General features: G+C 48.2%; 1 protein-coding gene across 1 annotated transcript in view; it reads right to left on the bottom strand.

Annotated features, from left to right (window-relative positions):
• Window positions 1-17,845, bottom strand: part of ACAD9 (acyl-CoA dehydrogenase family member 9) — a 78,188-nt gene that overhangs the window by 8,421 nt on the left and 51,922 nt on the right. The window contains exons 10-15 of the mRNA XM_075321246.1: window positions 15,388-15,458; window positions 11,539-11,658; window positions 9,816-9,944; window positions 9,246-9,325; window positions 8,105-8,231; window positions 2,835-2,912 (exon numbers count right to left, since the gene is read on the bottom strand). Coding sequence (XP_075177361.1) covers window positions 2,835-2,912; window positions 8,105-8,231; window positions 9,246-9,325; window positions 9,816-9,944; window positions 11,539-11,658; window positions 15,388-15,458 — 605 coding nt within the window. The remainder of the gene's footprint in view (window positions 1-2,834; window positions 2,913-8,104; window positions 8,232-9,245; window positions 9,326-9,815; window positions 9,945-11,538; window positions 11,659-15,387; window positions 15,459-17,845) is intronic.

Here is a 17,845-nt window from a genome sequence, read left to right as displayed (position 1 = left end):
AATTTACGCTTGGGATACAGGAAATGGAACTTCTCCTGCTGTGCAGCTGCCTCCTCTGCAGAAGGGGCTGGGGGAGAAATATCCAACAGTCTATTAATTGCCGATATAAGGTCATTAACCATGGCGTCACCATCAGGGGCATCCAGATTGAGAGGGGCCTCAGGATTAGAATCCTGATCCCCGTCCTCAGTCTCATCACAGAGAGACTCTTCTAGTTGAGACCCTGAGCAGTGTGATGACGTGGAGGGTCTTTCCCAGCGAGCTCGCTTAGGCTGCCTGGGACTGTCATCTGAGTCAGAGACTTCAGCCTGTGATGCTTGAGACCCCCTTGGAGCACGGATTAGTTCCAACTGAGGGGGACCGGAGAGCATAGACACAGCAGTGTCCATGGTCTGAGTAACTGGCCTGGCCTGCAAGGTCTCCAGGATTTTTGTCATAGTCACAGACATTTTATCAGCAAAAACTGCAAAGTCTGTCCCCGTCACCGGGGCAGGGTTCACAGGCGTCTCTGCCTGGGCTATCACCACAATAGGCTCTGGCTGACGAAGTGCCACTGGGACTGAACATTGCACACAATGAGAGTCGTTGGAGCCTGCTGGTAGATTAGCCCCACATGCAGTACAAACAGTGTACACAGCCCGTGCCCTGGCACCTTTGCGTTTTGCAGAAGACATGTTGCTGCTTCCTCAGAAAAGTACAGGGTGTCCAGCCAAGAAGCGACCTTACAGTGCAACTATATATATATATATATATATATATATATATATATATATATATGGTACCAAGAAAAAAGTACCCTAATATAACACTGAGGCACTAGTGGGGCCAGCACTAAGTGCTGCTTACCGCCCGCTTAGGAGCGGTGTGTGGGCGCCGAAATCCCTTTAGTCTGGGTCTCCCAGAGCCTGCTGCCTCTCCCCAGCCAGACCGCATGTGTAATGGCTGCCGGCGTCCTTGTGGAGAGGGGGGGCGGGCCCTGGGCGTATACAGACGCAGAGCGGGAAGCCTGCTTCCCACTGTGCCTAGTGAGAGGGCTGGAGCATGTAAATAAAGCTCCAGCCCTCGGCGCTGCCTATTGAGCAGCGTCTCTCCCCTACCCTGATTGACAGGGTGGGGGCGGGAACGAAGCGGCGCTAGGCCGCAGAAGCCGGGGGCTAAATTTAGAAGCGCCGCCGCCGTAAAAGCGCGGTCGGCGCAAAGTCCCCGGCGCACCACAAGTCGCAGCTGCGCCGCCGCTCCAGGAGCGGTCGGCGCAGTAGTTCCCAACATGTAACGTCACTCAGCAAAGCTGCAGTGACCTAACCCCAGCGCACAGCGCTACTGTCCCCGGCGCACTATAACGCTCAGCAAGCCCTGAGAGTGTCCGTGCCTGCCGGGGACACAGAGTACCTGAAAGTTGCAGGGCCTTGTCCCTGAACGGCACTCCCGCTCCAAATCCAGCAGGTTCTCTGGGTCTGTGGATGGAGCCCGGCCCCAGGGCTTGGGGGCCGGTAAGATCCCACTTCCACAGAGCCCTCCAGGGGATGTGGAAGGAAAGCAGCATGTGGGCTCCAGCCTCTGTACCAGCAATAGGTACCTCAACCTTACAAGCACCACCGCGGGTGAGAAGGGAGCATGCTGGGGGCCCTAGTATGGGCCCTCTTTTCTTCCATCCGATATAGCCAGCAGCTACTGCTGACTACAAACAGTGGAGCTATGCGTGGATGTCTGACCTCCTTCGCACAAAGCAGAAAACTGGTGAGCCAGTGATCCCACTGGGGGTGTATAGCCAGAAGGGGAGGGGCCTTACACTTTTTAGTGTAATTGCTTTGTGTGGCCTCCGGAGGCAGTGCTATACACCCAATCGTCTGGGTCTCCCAATAGAGCGCCGAAGAAAAACACATAATTATTGAAATCTTAACGAAAATAGTTATATTTCATATAAATATAGCGGTTTTATACTATTTATGGCTAAAATAGCAATTAATATTTTTCAATAATTTGTCGGACTATGTGTGTGTGTAAAGGGACATATCATTCCATTATTCTGAGGTCATAAACGCATGATTTCTCCAGCTAAAAAGCAGGTAAAACGCTGGAATTTTGATGTTTGTTGCTTTTTACAACTTCTCATTGACTTCAATGTTAGCAAAACGCAGCCCAAATGGCAAAAACAATTACATGCTGCTTCTTTGAACGCGGAGTTTTTGCCCAAAATTATGTAAATTAAACGGAGCGTTTTGAACTGCAAAGTGCGGACTAGAAATGCCCATTTCCCATAGACTTTGCTGGAAATCAAAACGCATGCATTATGGCATGAAAACGCTGCAGTTCAAAACGCAGCAGAAAAGCATGAAAAAAAGCAAAGTGCGGACACAGCCTTAGGCCTTAGTCAAATGTCAGTATTTGGTTAGTATTCCATCAGTAACTAATAGAGATGGATAATAGGGACTGTTCGTGTTCGGATTATTCGTAACAAATCCCAAAGTATTATTCCAGTATTCATCACAAGTAACGAGCCTAATGTGAGTCAGTGGTGACGAATACTGGACTAGTCCTCGATGTTTGGTAAGAACGATCCCAACACAAATACTATCCCCATCTCTAGTAATTCAGCCAAGTGAAAACTGCAGAGAAAACCATCTCTGAAAGATTCACAGCTTTGTTTTTCTTTGTTTTCGGACGACCCCAGAATCTAGTTTAGAAATATGGATGAGATACAGATCAAATACGGATGCAATACTGACACACTGATGTGTGAATAAGGCCTTAAACACCCAATAACCTGATAAAAAGTCAGATCAGTGTCCTCTATCAATCGTGAAAAATAGGAATAGGGAAAATTAACTACCTACCTTTCCAAACCGGTACAACAGACTTTCCACCGTGCTGCCAAAATAATACGTGTTCTCCTCCAGTTTATTTGCACTTTCCTGTACAATTCAATAAGTGAAAACCTGTTAATGAAATCTCAGAGTGTTCAGAGAAGAAATCACAGCATTTGTGAAGCGCCTGTTATTTTTGCTTCAGGCATCGAGATCCGCTGAGACAATCAGACAAGTCTGGGATCATCCACGGGTCTTCATAACCAGAATGGGACACGTGAGCGATCCCCACTGGATCAACGCAGAAACTCAACACCGGGCAGAACTGAGCTGTGCTGCCCGACCCCAGGCAGGATGGCGCACGGGAGGCAGAGTGGCGCGCGGGAGGCAGAGTGGCGCGCGGGAGGCAGAGTGGCGCGCGGGAGGCAGAGTGGCACGCGGGAGGCAGAGTGGCACGCGGGAGGCAGAGTGGCACGCGGGAGGCAGAGTGGCACGCGGGAGGCAGAGTGGCACGCGGGAGGCAGAATGGCGCACGGGAGGCAGAATGGCGCACGGGAGGCAGAATAGCACAAAGCATGAGCATTAAAGGAGGTCTGGAGCAACCATGCCTGACTGGGTCCCGTCAGTGTCCAGGTCAACGGCGCGACTCAGTGCTTGTAATAATGTTTCTAGCTCAATAACTATTTACAGTGTTTAAAATATGAAGAAAAAAAAAAACGATTCATGAGTTTATAAACGACACAAGAAAATAGAGGAAAAAGTTCCTAAAAAAAAATAATATTTTATATATTATATACCGTCCCCACTGTCAAAAAAAGAAATATTTAAATATATTTTTATTATATATATATATATATTATATATACACACACACACATATATACACACACATGTACACACACAGTGTAGGAAATAAGTATTGGATCCCTTGCTGATTTTGTAAGTTTCCCACTGACAAAGACGTGAACAGTCTTTAATTTTAAGGGTAGGTTAATGTTAACAGTGAGAGATAGAATATCCAAATTAAAATACAGAAAAGCACATTGTATAAATATATTCGCATTTTGCAGAAAGAAATAAGTATTTGATCCCCTCCCAACAATTAAGAGTTCTGGCTACAGACATTAGACGCTCCTAATCCCCTCGTTCCCTGCATTACAGACGGCTCTTACATTGTCCCCTGTATAAAGACTCCTGTCCACAGACTCCATTAATCAGACTCTAACCTCTACAACATGGGCGACCACAGAGCTTTCTAAGGATGTCAGGGACAAGACCATAGACCTGCACAAGGCTGGAATGGACAAGATGATAAGTAAGACGCTGGGTGAGAAGGAGAAACTGCTGGTGCAATAGTAAGAAAATGGAAGAAATACAAAATGAGTGTCAATTGCCATCGACCTGGGGCTCCGTGCAAAGTCTCACCTCGTGGGGTCTCCAGGATCATGAGGAAGGTGAGAGATCAGCCTAAAACTACACGGGGGTAACTTGTTAATGATCTCAAGGCAGCTGGGACCAGTGTCACCAAGAAAACCAGTGGTATCACATTATGCCGTAATGGCTTAAAATCCTGCAGTGCACGCAAAGTCCCACTGCTCAAGACGGCCCATGTGTAGCCAGCCCGTCTGAAGAAGGCCCATGTGCAGCCGGCCCGTCTGAAGAAGGCCCATGTGCAGCCGGCCCGTCTGAAGAAGGCCCATGTGCAGCCGGCCCATCTAAAGAAGGCCCATGTGCAGCCGGCCCGTCTGAAGAAGGCCCATGTGCAGCCGGCCCGTCTGAAGAAGGGCCATGTTCAGCCGGCCCGTCTGAAGAAGGCCCATGTGCAGCCGGCCCGTCTGAAGTTTGCAATGATCACCTGGATGATTCTGAGAGTGATTGGGAGAAGGTGTTGTGGTCAGAGGAGACAAAAATTCAGCTCTTTGGCCTTAAATCGCCGTGTTTGTAGGGGGAGAAATGCTGCCTATGACCCAAAGAATACCGTCCCCACTGTCAAGCATGGAGGGGGAAACATTATGTTTTGGGGGCGTCTCTCTGCTAAGGGCACATGACTACTTCTCCGCATCAATGGGACAATAGATGGAGCCATGTACCGTAAAATCCTGAGTGACAACCTCCTTCCCTCCGTCAGGACATGGAGATGTCATCTAGGTAACTGCTACAGAGGGACAGTTGAAGTGAGCAGTTCAGTTGAGGATTGGCAACAGGCAATTTAGGAGTTGTGCAAGGAAGTTTTCACATTGCGTTCTGATCTCCGTTCAGTGGTCCCATTGGGGCTTCCATCCGCAACATGTTTTGGGGGTTTTGAACGTATGTGTCTGACGGGGCCACTGACTATAATGATTGAGTCACCGTGTGCTCTACCGCGTACCATTCCGGGAGCATACGCTTCCTGGAGGCGGACACTCAGACGCAATCTACTACTGGTGGTGACTCCACCTGCACCATTATAGTCAATGGCCCCGTTGGTGCTTACGTTCTAAACCAGTTTTGTGAGGGGGGTTCGGAAAGAGGCCCTGACAGGACCACTGAATAAAGATCAGAACGCAATGTGAAAGGAGCCTTATAGGTCTGGACCCAGTGTTACACAGTGGTGGAGGGGTCCTTTGTCATCAAAAGGTTGCGCTCAGCTGTGGACACTGTAATCATCTCTAAGAGCGTCCCCTAGGAGGAAGACAAGCAAGTGGTGAGGTATAGGAGCCATAGTCACACACATGGACCAGAGCCCAGATATTGAGAATTAAGACATTGACCACGACTTCTGCCTTGGGCCACGTTACAATCCCGTTCTTTTAATAAATAGGTCACCCACTCCCACCCGATTGTAATCCATAGACTGAGGGTGACATGAGGATCTGGTGGTTTCTGCTAATCAATAAAGCTTCTCATACTTTGGCCACTCAGACACGTGAGATTGGAGAATGTTCCTCAATAAAAAAAAGACAACGTCACATATTGTTCTCGTGTCTTATTTTCTTCTACTTTTATCACTTATGTAAATGTCTGATGTAGTTTTAGGCTAAGTTTATGCAGAAATATGGACAATTCTCAGGGTTCACAAACTGTACAGCGCCACTGTAGGCTTATTGTACACAGTTATACTTGGTGATTTGTGTTCTTGCAGTGATGACACCGGTGAGAACGGTTCCTCAATCAAGATATCCTGAGTCATATTGCAAAGGATTGTCGAAAATCCACTTGTGACTTTTAGGATCGCTACTTCCAATAGGTGGCGCTGTGCTAGAGTTTGTCTCCTTTACTGGAGAGACAATTTGAATATTTCCCAGAGGGGCATTGCAGCTATAAGTCCCCTTACCTGGCAGCCAGACTGGCTTGCAAAGTCTCCTTAAGGAGAATAGTGTTCCCCCGTGGTCCCCACATAGCTTTCTCATGAGCCAGATCAGACACCCCCATACTTTGCACTGACGAGGGGCAAGCACCCCGAAACACCGTGTCTGCAAATTGGGATTCTGATCTGGCTTATATATCCTGAGTCATATTGCAAAGGATTGTCGAAAATCCACTTGTGACTTTTAGGATCGCTACTTCCAATAGGTGGCGCTGTGCTAGAGTTTGTCTCCTTTACTGGAGAGACAATTTGAATATTTCCCAGAGGGGCATTGCAGCTATAAGTCCCCTTACCTGGCAGCCAGACTGGCTTGCAAAGTCTCCTTAAGGAGAATAGTGTTCCCCCGTGGTCCCCACATAGCTTTCTCATGAGCCAGATCAGACACCCCCATACTTTGCACTGACGAGGGGCAAGCACCCCGAAACACCGTGTCTGCAAATTGGGATTCTGATCTGGCTTATATATCCTGAGTCATATTGCAAAGGATTGTCGAAAATCCACTTGTGACTTTTAGGATCGCTACTTCCAATAGGTGGCGCTGTGCTAGAGTTTGTCTCCTTTACTGGAGAGACAATTTGAATATTTCCCAGAGGGGCATTGCAGCTATAAGTCCCCTTACCTGGCAGCCAGACTGGCTTGCAAAGTCTCCTTAAGGAGAATAGTGTTCCCCCGTGGTCCCCACATAGCTTTCTCATGAGCCAGATCAGACACCCCCATACTTTGCACTGACGAGGGGCAAGCACCCCGAAACACCGTGTCTGCAAATTGGGATTCTGATCTGGCTTATATATCCTGAGTCATATTGCAAAGGATTGTCGAAAATCCACTTGTGACTTTTAGGATCGCTACTTCCAATAGGTGGCGCTGTGCTAGAGTTTGTCTCCTTTACTGGAGAGACAATTTGAATATTTCCCAGAGGGGCATTGCAGCTATAAGTCCCCTTACCTGGCAGCCAGACTGGCTTGCAAAGTCTCCTTAAGGAGAATAGTGTTCCCCCGTGGTCCCCACATAGCTTTCTCATGAGCCAGATCAGACACCCCCATACTTTGCACTGACGAGGGGCAAGCACCCCGAAACACCGTGTCTGCAAATTGGGATTCTGATCTGGCTTATATATCCTGAGTCATATTGCAAAGGATTGTCGAAAATCCACTTGTGACTTTTAGGATCGCTACTTCCAATAGGTGGCGCTGTGCTAGAGTTTGTCTCCTTTACTGGAGAGACAATTTGAATATTTCCCAGAGGGGCATTGCAGCTATAAGTCCCCTTACCTGGCAGCCAGACTGGCTTGCAAAGTCTCCTTAAGGAGAATAGTGTTCCCCCGTGGTCCCCACATAGCTTTCTCATGAGCCAGATCAGACACCCCCATACTTTGCACTGACGAGGGGCAAGCACCCCGAAACACCGTGTCTGCAAATTGGGATTCTGATCTGGCTTATATATCCTGAGTCATATTGCAAAGGATTGTCGAAAATCCACTTGTGACTTTTAGGATCGCTACTTCCAATAGGTGGCGCTGTGCTAGAGTTTGTCTCCTTTACTGGAGAGACAATTTGAATATTTCCCAGAGGGGCATTGCAGCTATAAGTCCCCTTACCTGGCAGCCAGACTGGCTTGCAAAGTCTCCTTAAGGAGAATAGTGTTCCCCCGTGGTCCCCACATAGCTTTCTCATGAGCCAGATCAGACACCCCCATACTTTGCACTGACGAGGGGCAAGCACCCCGAAACACCGTGTCTGCAAATTGGGATTCTGATCTGGCTTATATATCCTGAGTCATATTGCAAAGGATTGTCGAAAATCCACTTGTGACTTTTAGGATCGCTACTTCCAATAGGTGGCGCTGTGCTAGAGTTTGTCTCCTTTACTGGAGAGACAATTTCAATCAAGATAGACAGTCTGCGAGGCGATAAGCCCCCATCATCAAAACTTACAGCATTTTACAAATCACTTACTTCAAGGCTTGGGTGCACGACTCCATCTTTTCCAGTTAAACCTAAATTGATTTTCCTCCTGAAAGTGCTGCCTAATTTTTTACCGATAAGTTCCAAGGCCACGGAAAGGCTCCCCTTCCTCAGCTCCCTGAGAAAGAAGACTGTGGTGTTACACATTTTACAGCACAGCATGGACAAGCGCAGCATGGACGAGCGCGGCGTAAACGAGCGCGGTGTAAACGAGCGCGGCGTGGACGAGCACAGCATGGACGAGCGCGGCGTAAACGAGCGCGGTGTAAACGAGCGCGGCGTGGACGAGCCACAGCTCAGATTTAGCATCAAGTTTTACTTAAAGGATTTCCCCCATCTTTAAAAAAAAAAATGCATGAAAATGTTTTATGTGCAGAAGATTAGAGATTAGTGTAAGACGCTGGGCGCAATGGACAGCACAAGAAGTAGTCCATGTGCACGTGATTCCTGGTAGCTCCATCACCATCCGCACCGCGGACCCAGTCATGTCTACAATGACATTAGATGGGTCAGCAGCAGATCTGTTTGTAACAGGAGAAAGCAGAGAGAAATTGTAGAAAGGGGCTTTGTAAACCGCGCCAAAGATCACTGATGAAATCTTGGATTAATGTAAACTTTTTATTCTTGCACAGGTCTACGCGTTTCAGGAGACTGCATCTCTGAAATTTGATGTAACTTATGCCTGTTTGGTCCTGAGGAAGGGAGCAGTCTCCTGAAACGTACAGTAGAGCCAGACTGGATTTCCCTGGTCCAATCCTTGTCACCTATCCACAGGATGGATGAGCTGGTATAAATCAATGGGATCTGAGCGCTGGGACCTGCAGCAATCAGCAGATTGGTGAACCTTAATCCCCGTAATAGAATCTGGTGGCACTGACATGTTCCACCTCCGCTCCATTCATTCTCTATGGGGCTGCTGAGCTTGGCTTTTTCTGGCAGCTCCATAGGGAATGACTGGAGCAGCGATTGGGCGTCCGACCGGCCAAACTATTTTATAACGAGAATTTAAGTGCCCAATCAGGATAAGAAGTGCGGCTCAGTGGCAGCAGTCAGACGCCCAATCAATGAGTTATGGATCCCATGGAGAGGGGGGAGGGGTTGTCCAGTTGAACCCCAGTATTCTTTCACTTACTTTATCTTCCCGGTTAATATCTTCCCCGCGTGCTGCATCCCGGTGAGGGCGATATACATGCGCAGGATTTCATTTGTTCCCTGGAACAAGGATAATTCAGAATGACAATGTACAGTGTGTATATAATAATCAGCGGATGACGCTAACAACGCGGAGTATAGAAGAAAAAAGCAAGAAAAAACAAGAAACCTTCCATTGGGCCGAGTACAAGAGCAAAGAACTTGAGCGAGTGAGACGCTCTCTGCACACATTGTATATACTAAGGGCCCTGAATGACGGCATACTCGGGCCCTCCAGCATGTCTTCAGGAGCGCGCCGCTCCCCTGCCTTCCAGGCCCTCGCCTAGGACAGAAGTCACCTTGCAGGTGGCCGGTAACCTTGACAACAAGTGGTACAACTATAAATTATCCCTCCGATCTCGAGAACAGAAAGGCTTTTTAATAAGAAGTTACAAAGTTTCTTGTTCTTACAAGTATTTAGTGATTTCAACCATCTAATAAAGGGGAGACGGCCCCTCCGTATACTGTACAATGACGCTACAATAATCCGGATCCAACAATCCAAACGCACCTCAAAAATGAGAAGAATGCGACTGTCCCGCAGATAGCGTTCATATGGATAGTCCTTCATATAGCCCAGGCCCCCGAGGATCTGCAGCGCCTCGCTGACACACTGCCACGCACCTTCAGAGCTGAACACCTAACAACAAACAAGCACGAGGAGTAGATTCTTTATATCAGTGGAGACGTCAAAGGAAGATTAAACATGAGAATTCATATACAATTATAAGTTGTGCCCGAAAAAAAAAAAAAGGTGCAATTTGTGAATGAGGCTTTGTCCAACGGGCGGCAGAACGCCGACATTGAAGGCTTATACCGCCATAATCTTTATTAGCGCACGGGAGGTTATATCATCAGTGACATCACTAGTGAGGCGGTAACTCGGGAACGCCATAACTGCTGGTTACTCTGATTACAGGAATTCAGAACCGAGGGGGGGGGGATGAGAATACAGAGGTGTGGACTGAGACACCTCGACTTCGTGAGTGTATGTGGGGGCAGTGGGTCATTGTAGCTGGATAGCTAGTTACTATGTGAATGGAGGTGGTTGGGGACACAAACTATGTAACTTGCCCCTATATTAGCCTGTGGGCCAGTCACAGACCAGCAATTGTCATTTATAATCTAGGCCGTCCTGGATACAGGAGCCCAGAACCAGGCTTATAAAAAGCTGGGCTGCAAGAAAGAAAGTAGTTCACACGCGGGGCCCGACTACGCCGGCTGTGACCCCGAATTAATCTCCTCCTCCTCCTCCAAGATAACAGCAGAAAACGCTAACATTTAGGAGTTTCTGTTATTTCTCTCTTTTTATTTTACAACTATTATGCATATCATAACCCCGTGGGCTTGATGAGTGGTGGCAGCGTGTTGTGCGTCGGGGTCTGAGGGCTGTGTCGCGGGCGATCTATGACAGCGGTTCATTGTCAGACAGTAGAGTATTCCGGGAACTCATAACCCCGTGGGCTTGATGAGTGGCAGTGGCAGCGTGTTGTGCGTCGGGGTATGCGGGCTGTGTCTGGGGCGATCTATGACAGCGGTTCATTGTCAGACAGTAGTATATTCCGGGAACTCATAACCCCGTGGGCTTGATGAGTGGTGGCAGCGTGTTGTGTGTCTGGGTCTGCGGGCTGTGTCTGGGGCGATCTATGACAGCGGTTCATTGTCAGACAGTAGTATATTCCGGGAACTCATAACCCCGTGGGCTTCATGAGTGGCAGTGGCAGCGTGTTGTGTGTCGGGGTATGCGGGCTGTGTCTGGGGTGATCAATGACAGCGGTTCATTGTCAGACAGTAGTATATTCCGGGAACTCATAACCCCGTGGGCTTGATGAGTGGCAGTGGCAGCGTGTTGTGTGTCGGGTCTGGGTCTGCGGGCTGTGTCGGGGGCGATTTATGATCGCTTTATAGCCTATGACAGAGGTTGAGTGCTGGATTGAGGGAGATGAGACATTAACCCTTGCCGGTGCACCCCATGTCACATGCTGAGAAGTTAGGTTTGCACCTCTTTATAACATTGGCGCACCTTATTCCAGCCGGCTGTTCTGAAACCACAGGTCTCACCGTCGTCTACTGTAATCGATGATTTACTATATGAAGTGCTAATGAATGAGAGGTCGCACAATTCCCCCCAACACAACTTGCAGCAGATCCAGTAATGATCAGTGATGTTTTTTGGGTTTTTTTGGAAGCAGTAATTTATGAGACGAAAAGGGATCGTCATATTTGAAACTTACCTTAACCATGGCGGCTTCAACTGAGCAGTCGGGGAAGCCTGGTCTGTCCATCATGCCTGCAGTGAGGTACGCCATGCTTTCCATTACATAGGCCTTTTCAGCCATGAGAGCAAATTTCTCCTATAGAACCAAAAAATTAAAAAAAGTATTAGAAATAAAGGCAAACAAAATGTGCGTCCACTCACATGTAACATGCACAATGTATCAGGGTTGTGGTTTTTGTCTTGTACCAGTGACTATCACATTACTCACAGTATTTTACAGGGGGTGATTGAGGCTGGACACAATAGTCATTCTATGTGACTGCAGACTCCTGAATTATAACAGCTGGTGGTGCGCACACTGTCAGGATTCCTGGTGTTGCCGGTGCAAGCGAGAGGTCACATTCGTACATGTATCAAATGTTCATACTTGTGGTCACCTGACGACTAGACCTGTGCAGCATCTCTTAATGGAGGTGCATTGAGAGAAGTAAGAAACATCTAGTTGGAACAAGACCACAAAAATGCAACCTGCATACAGGTGGTCATGTAACCTCTCGCTTGCATCGGCAACACCAGGAATCCTGACAGTGTGCGCACCACACACGGTGACAATTCAGAAGCTGCAGTCGAAGAGCGGCACATGCTCCTGCAAAGCAAGATTCTCTCTCTCCCTTGGTCTTTTAGAGCATTTGGAGGCAGCGGCCTTGTCACTTTCCCAGAGCTATGTTGCAGATGCAAAATACATTTTATAAATACATTAGTGCCAAAGAAAAACAAAGGATAGTATCAGCCCCTTAAAATATAATAAGTTAATTATAGAGGACAAAGCAAAGACTGAGGTATTAAAACAGGCACTTTTCATCAGTGTTCACCAAGGAACTGACTGTTCCAGGGATCATTCAACAAGTCACAAATCATACTTCACCACCCGATATAATTAATTTAACACAAGAAGAAGTACGCCTACGTCTGAGTAAATTACACATTGACAAATCCCTCGGGCCAGATGAAATTCATCCACAGATACTGAGGGAATTGAGATCAGTAATTGACAGACCGCTGTATCTCATCTTCTTAGACTCGCTTGTAACAGGGTTGGTGCCTCAGGATTGGACAATTGCTGATGTGGTACCGATATTTAAGAAAGGTAAGGGGGTGGATACAGGCAACTACCGTCCAGTAAGCCTGACATCAGTGGTGTGCAAACTTTTTGAGGGCATTTTAAGGGATGACATGCAAAAATATATTACAGAAAATAATATAATAACTGACAGACAGCATGGATTCATGAAAGACAAGTCGTGTCTAACCAACCTGTTGGGGTTCTATGAGGGGGTAAGTGCAGACCTGGATATTGGTAATGCAACTGAGGGGATTTATTTGGACTTTGGAAAGGCATTTGATACTGTACCACATAATAGCCTTATACTAAAGCTTCAGAAGCAAGGACTAGGGGAAACTATATGCAACTGGGTAAGGAATTGGCTAAAAAAGGGAAAAAAGAAAAAAAAGGGAGTAGTCAAAATAGTATATTCTCTAAATGGGCTATAGTCAGCAGTGGAGACCGCAGGGATCCGTACTGGGAGCAGTGCGGACTGCAGGGATCCGTGCTGGGAGCAGTGCGGACCGCAGGGATCCGTGCTGGGAGCAGTGCGGACCGCAGGGATCCGTACTGGGAGCAGTGCGGGCCGCAGGGATCTGTACTGGGAGCAGTGCGGGCCGCAGGGATCCGTACTGGGAGCAGTGCGGACCGCAGGGATCCGTGCTGGGACCGATCCTTTTTAATCTCTTTATTAATGACCTTGTGGATGGGATTGATAGTAAAGTGTCAGTCTTTGCTGATGACACCAAACTATGTAGGATATTAAAAACTGACCTGGATAGTACAATATTACAAAAAGATCTGGATAAGATGTCAGAATGGGCAGATACTTGGCAAATGAGATTTAATGTTGATAAATGTAAAGTAATGCACCTAGGACGGAGTAATCCTATAGCTGCGTATACATTACATGGAAGTAAACTCGGGACTACAGAACAGGAGAAAGACCGGGGGATAATCATTACAAATAAGCTGAGCAGCAGCACTCAATGTCAGGCAGCAGCTGCTAAAGCAAACAAGATTCTAGGGTGTTTAAAAAGAGAGATTAGATCCCGGGATCCCAACGTATTGTTACCCCTCTATAAATCACTTGTAAAGCCACATCTGGAATATGGAATAGAGTTTTGGGCTCCACATTTTAAAAAGGACATTCAGAACTTAAGAGTCAGTTCAAAAGGCGGCAACTAGATTATTACAAGAAATGCAGGCCGGCCCGTACGAGGAGTAAGGGAGGCCGGCCCGTACGAGGAGTAAGGGAGGCCGGCCCGTACGAGGAGTAAGGGAGGCCGGCCCGTACGAGGAGTAAGGGAGGCCGGCCCGTACGAGGAGTAAGGGAGGCCGGCCCGTACGAGGAGTAAGGGAGGCCGGCCCGTACCAGGAGTAAGGGAGGCCGGCCCGTACGAGGAGTAAGGGAGGCCGGCCCGTACGAGGAGTAAGGGAGGCCGGCCCGTACGAGGAGTAAGGGAGGCCGGCCCGTACGAGGAGTAAGGGAGGCCGGCCCGTACCAGGAGTAAGGGAGGCCGGCCCGTACCAGGAGTAAGGGAGGCCGGCCCGTACCAGGAGTAAGGGAGGCCGGCCCGTACCAGGAGTAAGGGAGGCCGGCCCGTACCAGGAGTAAGGGAGGCCGGCCCGTACCAGGAGTAAGGGAGGCCGGCCCGTACCAGGAGTAAGGGAGGCCGGCCCGTACCAGGAGTAAGGGAGGCCGGCCCGTACCAGGAGTAAGGGAGGCCGGCCCGTACCAGGAGTAAGGGAGGCCGGCCCGTACCAGCAGTAAGGGAGGCCGGCCCGTACCAGGAGTAAGGGAGGCCGGCCCGTACCAGGAGTAAGGGAGGCCGGCCCGTACCAGGAGTAAGGGAGGCCGGCCCGTACCAGGAGTAAGGGAGGCCGGCCCGTACCAGGAGTAAGGGAGGCCGGCCCGTACCAGGAGTAAGGGAGGCCGGCCCGTACCAGGAGTAAGGGAGGCCGGCCCGTACCAGGAGTAAGGGAGGCCGGCCCGTACCAGGAGTAAGGGAGGCCGGCCCGTACCAGGAGTAAGGGAGGCCGGCCCGTACCAGGAGTAAGGGAGGCCGGCCCGTACCAGGAGTAAGGGAGGCCGGCCCGTACCAGGAGTAAGGGAGGCCGGCCCGTACCAGGAGTAAGGGAGGCCGGCCCGTACCAGGAGTAAGGGAGGCCGGCCCGTACCAGGAGTAAGGGAGGCCGCCCCGTACCAGGAGTAAGGGAGGCCGGCCCGTACCAGGAGTAAGGGAGGCCGGCCCGTACCAGGAGTAAGGGAGGCCGGCCCGTATGAGGAGAGGTTCAAAAGTTAGATCTGTTTAGCTGTTTAGAAAAAGACGTCTGTGTGGTCAATATAAAGGACGGCACAGGACTTATTCCTTCCAAAGCCAATACTAAGGACCAGGGGGCATTCACTGCGAGGGGAAGAAAAGCGATTCCGACAGCTAAATAGGAAAGGGTTCTTTACAGTTAGAGCAGTCAGACTGTGGAATGCGACCACAAGAGGTAGTAATGGCAGATACTATAACAGCTTTATATCAGAATTGTATGATTTCCTCAGTACAACATTGTTGGTTATAATTGTCTTAAATGATAAAATGTATAATTGGACCTAGGTCTTTTTTCAACCCATGTAACTATGAGTGTCACACGGGCAGAGATGTAGACCCGGAGACACAAACCCTTCCAGTCTGAATCTGTATTCAGCGTGGATCACAGCCGACGCTGCAGAATGGCCAAAAGTACGGTTACAGAATGATGAGGATTTACCTGTATTAGTTCAAAGTCGCTGAGCTTCTTGTTGAACTGTTTCCTTGTGCAGGCGTATTCTGCGGTCATCTCTACATCACACAACGAGAAACGTTACCATGAGAACAATGTGAGAGTAAAACACAATGCAAGAAGAAAATTCAGTATCACAAGGAAAAAAATATTGGATTAAACATGAGAAACCAAATATCACATCTTCAAGGAGAAGAATATTCAGTGCTCAAGAACCCAAATGAGAAGGCGTCGTTCACCTTCCTCCTTCAGGGATAATATAGAGAATATTCACTGCTCAAGAACCCAAATGAGAAGGCGTCGTCCACCTTCCGCCTTCCGGGATAATATAGAGAATATTCCTTGCTCAGGAACCTAGATGAGAAGGTGTCGTCCACTTTCCACCTTCCGGGATAATATAGAGAATATTCATTGCTCAGGAACCTAGATGCGAAGGGGTCGTCCACTTTCCACCTTCCGGGATAATATAGAGAATATTCACTGCTCAGGAACCTAGATGAGAAGGCGTCGTCCACCTTCCGCCTTCCGGGATAATATAGAGAATATTCACTGCTCAGCAACCTAGATGAGAAGGCGTCGTCCACCTTCCGCCTTCCGGGATAATATAGAGAATATTCACTGCTCAGGAACCCAGATGAGAAGGTGTCGTCCACCTTCCACCTTCCGGGATAATATACCATACCAAGAGAAACGTTACCATGAGAACAATGTGAGAGTAAAACACAATGCAAGAAGAAAATTTAGTATCACAAGGAAAAATATTGGATTAAACATGAGAAACCAAATATCACATCTTCAAGGAGAAGAATATTCAGTGCTCAAGAACCCAAATGAGAAGGCGTCGTTCACCTTCCTCCTTCAGGGATAATATAGAGAATATTCACTGCTCAGGAACCTAGATGAGAAGGCGTCGTTCACCTTCCTCCTTCAGGGATAATATAGAGAATATTCACTGCTCAGGAACCTAGCTGAGAAGGCGTCGTTCATCTTCCTCCTTCAGGAATAATATAGAGAATATTCACTGCTCAGAAACCCAGATGAGAAGGTGTCGTCCACCTTCCACGATAATATAGAGAATATTCACTGCTCAGGAACCTAGATGAGAAGGCGTCGTTAACCTTCCACCTTCTGGGATAATATAGAGAATATTCACTGCTCAGGAACCTAGATGAGAAGGCGTCGTTCACCTTCCACCTTCCGGGATAATATAGAGAATATTCACTGCTCAGGAACCTAGATGAGAAGGCGTCGTTCACTTTCCACCTTCAGGAGTAATATAGAGAATATTCACTGCTCAGGAACCTAGATGAGAAGGCGTCGTTCATCTTCCACCTTCAGGAGTAATATAGAGAATATTCACTGCTCAGGAACCTAGAGGAGATGGCGTTGTTCATCTTCCACCTTCAGGAGTAATATAGAGAATATTCACTGCTCAGGAACCCAGATGAGAAGGCGTCGTCCACCTTCCACCTTCTGGGATAATATAGAGAATATTCACTGCTCAGAAACCCAGATGAGAAGGTGTCGTCCACCTTCCACGATAATATAGAGAATATTCACTGCTCAGGAACCTAGATGAGAAGGCGTCGTTAACCTTCCACCTTCTGGGATAATATAGAGAATATTCACTGCTCAGGAACCTAGATGAGAAGGCGTCGTTCACCTTCCACCTTCCGGGATAATATAGAGAATATTCACTGCTCAGGAACCTAGATGAGAAGGCGTCGTTCACTTTCCACCTTCAGGAGTAATATAGAGAATATTCACTGCTCAGGAACCTAGATTAGAAGGTGTTGTTCACCTTCCTCCTTCCGGGATAATATAGAGAATATTCACTGCTCAGGAACCTAGATGAGAAGGCGTCGTTCACCTTCCTCCTTCAGGAATAATATAGAGAATATTCACTGCTCAGAAACCCAGATGAGAAGGTGTCGTCCACCTTCCACGATAATATAGAGAATATTCACTGCTCAGGAACCTAGATGAGAAGGCGTCGTTAACCTTCCACCTTCTGGGATAATATAGAGAATATTCACTGCTCAGGAACCTAGATGAGAAGGCGTCGTTAACCTTCCACCTTCTGGGATAATATAGAGAATATTCACTGCTCAGGAACCTAGATGAGAAGGCGTCGTTCATCTTCCACCTTCCGGGATAATATAGAGAATATTCACTGCTCAGGAACCTAGATGAGAAGGCGTCGTTCATCTTCCACCTTCCGGGATAATATAGAGAATATTCACTGCTCAGGAACCTAGATGAGAAGGCGTCGTTCATCTTCCACCTTCCGGGATAATATAGAGAATATTCACTGCTCAGGAACCTAGATGAGAAGGCGTTGTTCATCTTCCACCTTCCGGGATAATATAGAGAATATTCACTGCTCAGGAACCTAGATGAGAAGGCGTTGTTCATCTTCCACCTTCAGGAGGAATATACAGAATAT

This window comes from Anomaloglossus baeobatrachus, chromosome 8 (assembly GCF_048569485.1).
Source record: "Anomaloglossus baeobatrachus isolate aAnoBae1 chromosome 8, aAnoBae1.hap1, whole genome shotgun sequence".
Classification (NCBI taxonomy): Eukaryota; Metazoa; Chordata; class Amphibia; order Anura; family Aromobatidae; genus Anomaloglossus; species Anomaloglossus baeobatrachus.
The sequence above is the reverse complement of the archived record's forward strand: the minus strand, read 5'-3'. Positions and strand labels throughout refer to the sequence as shown.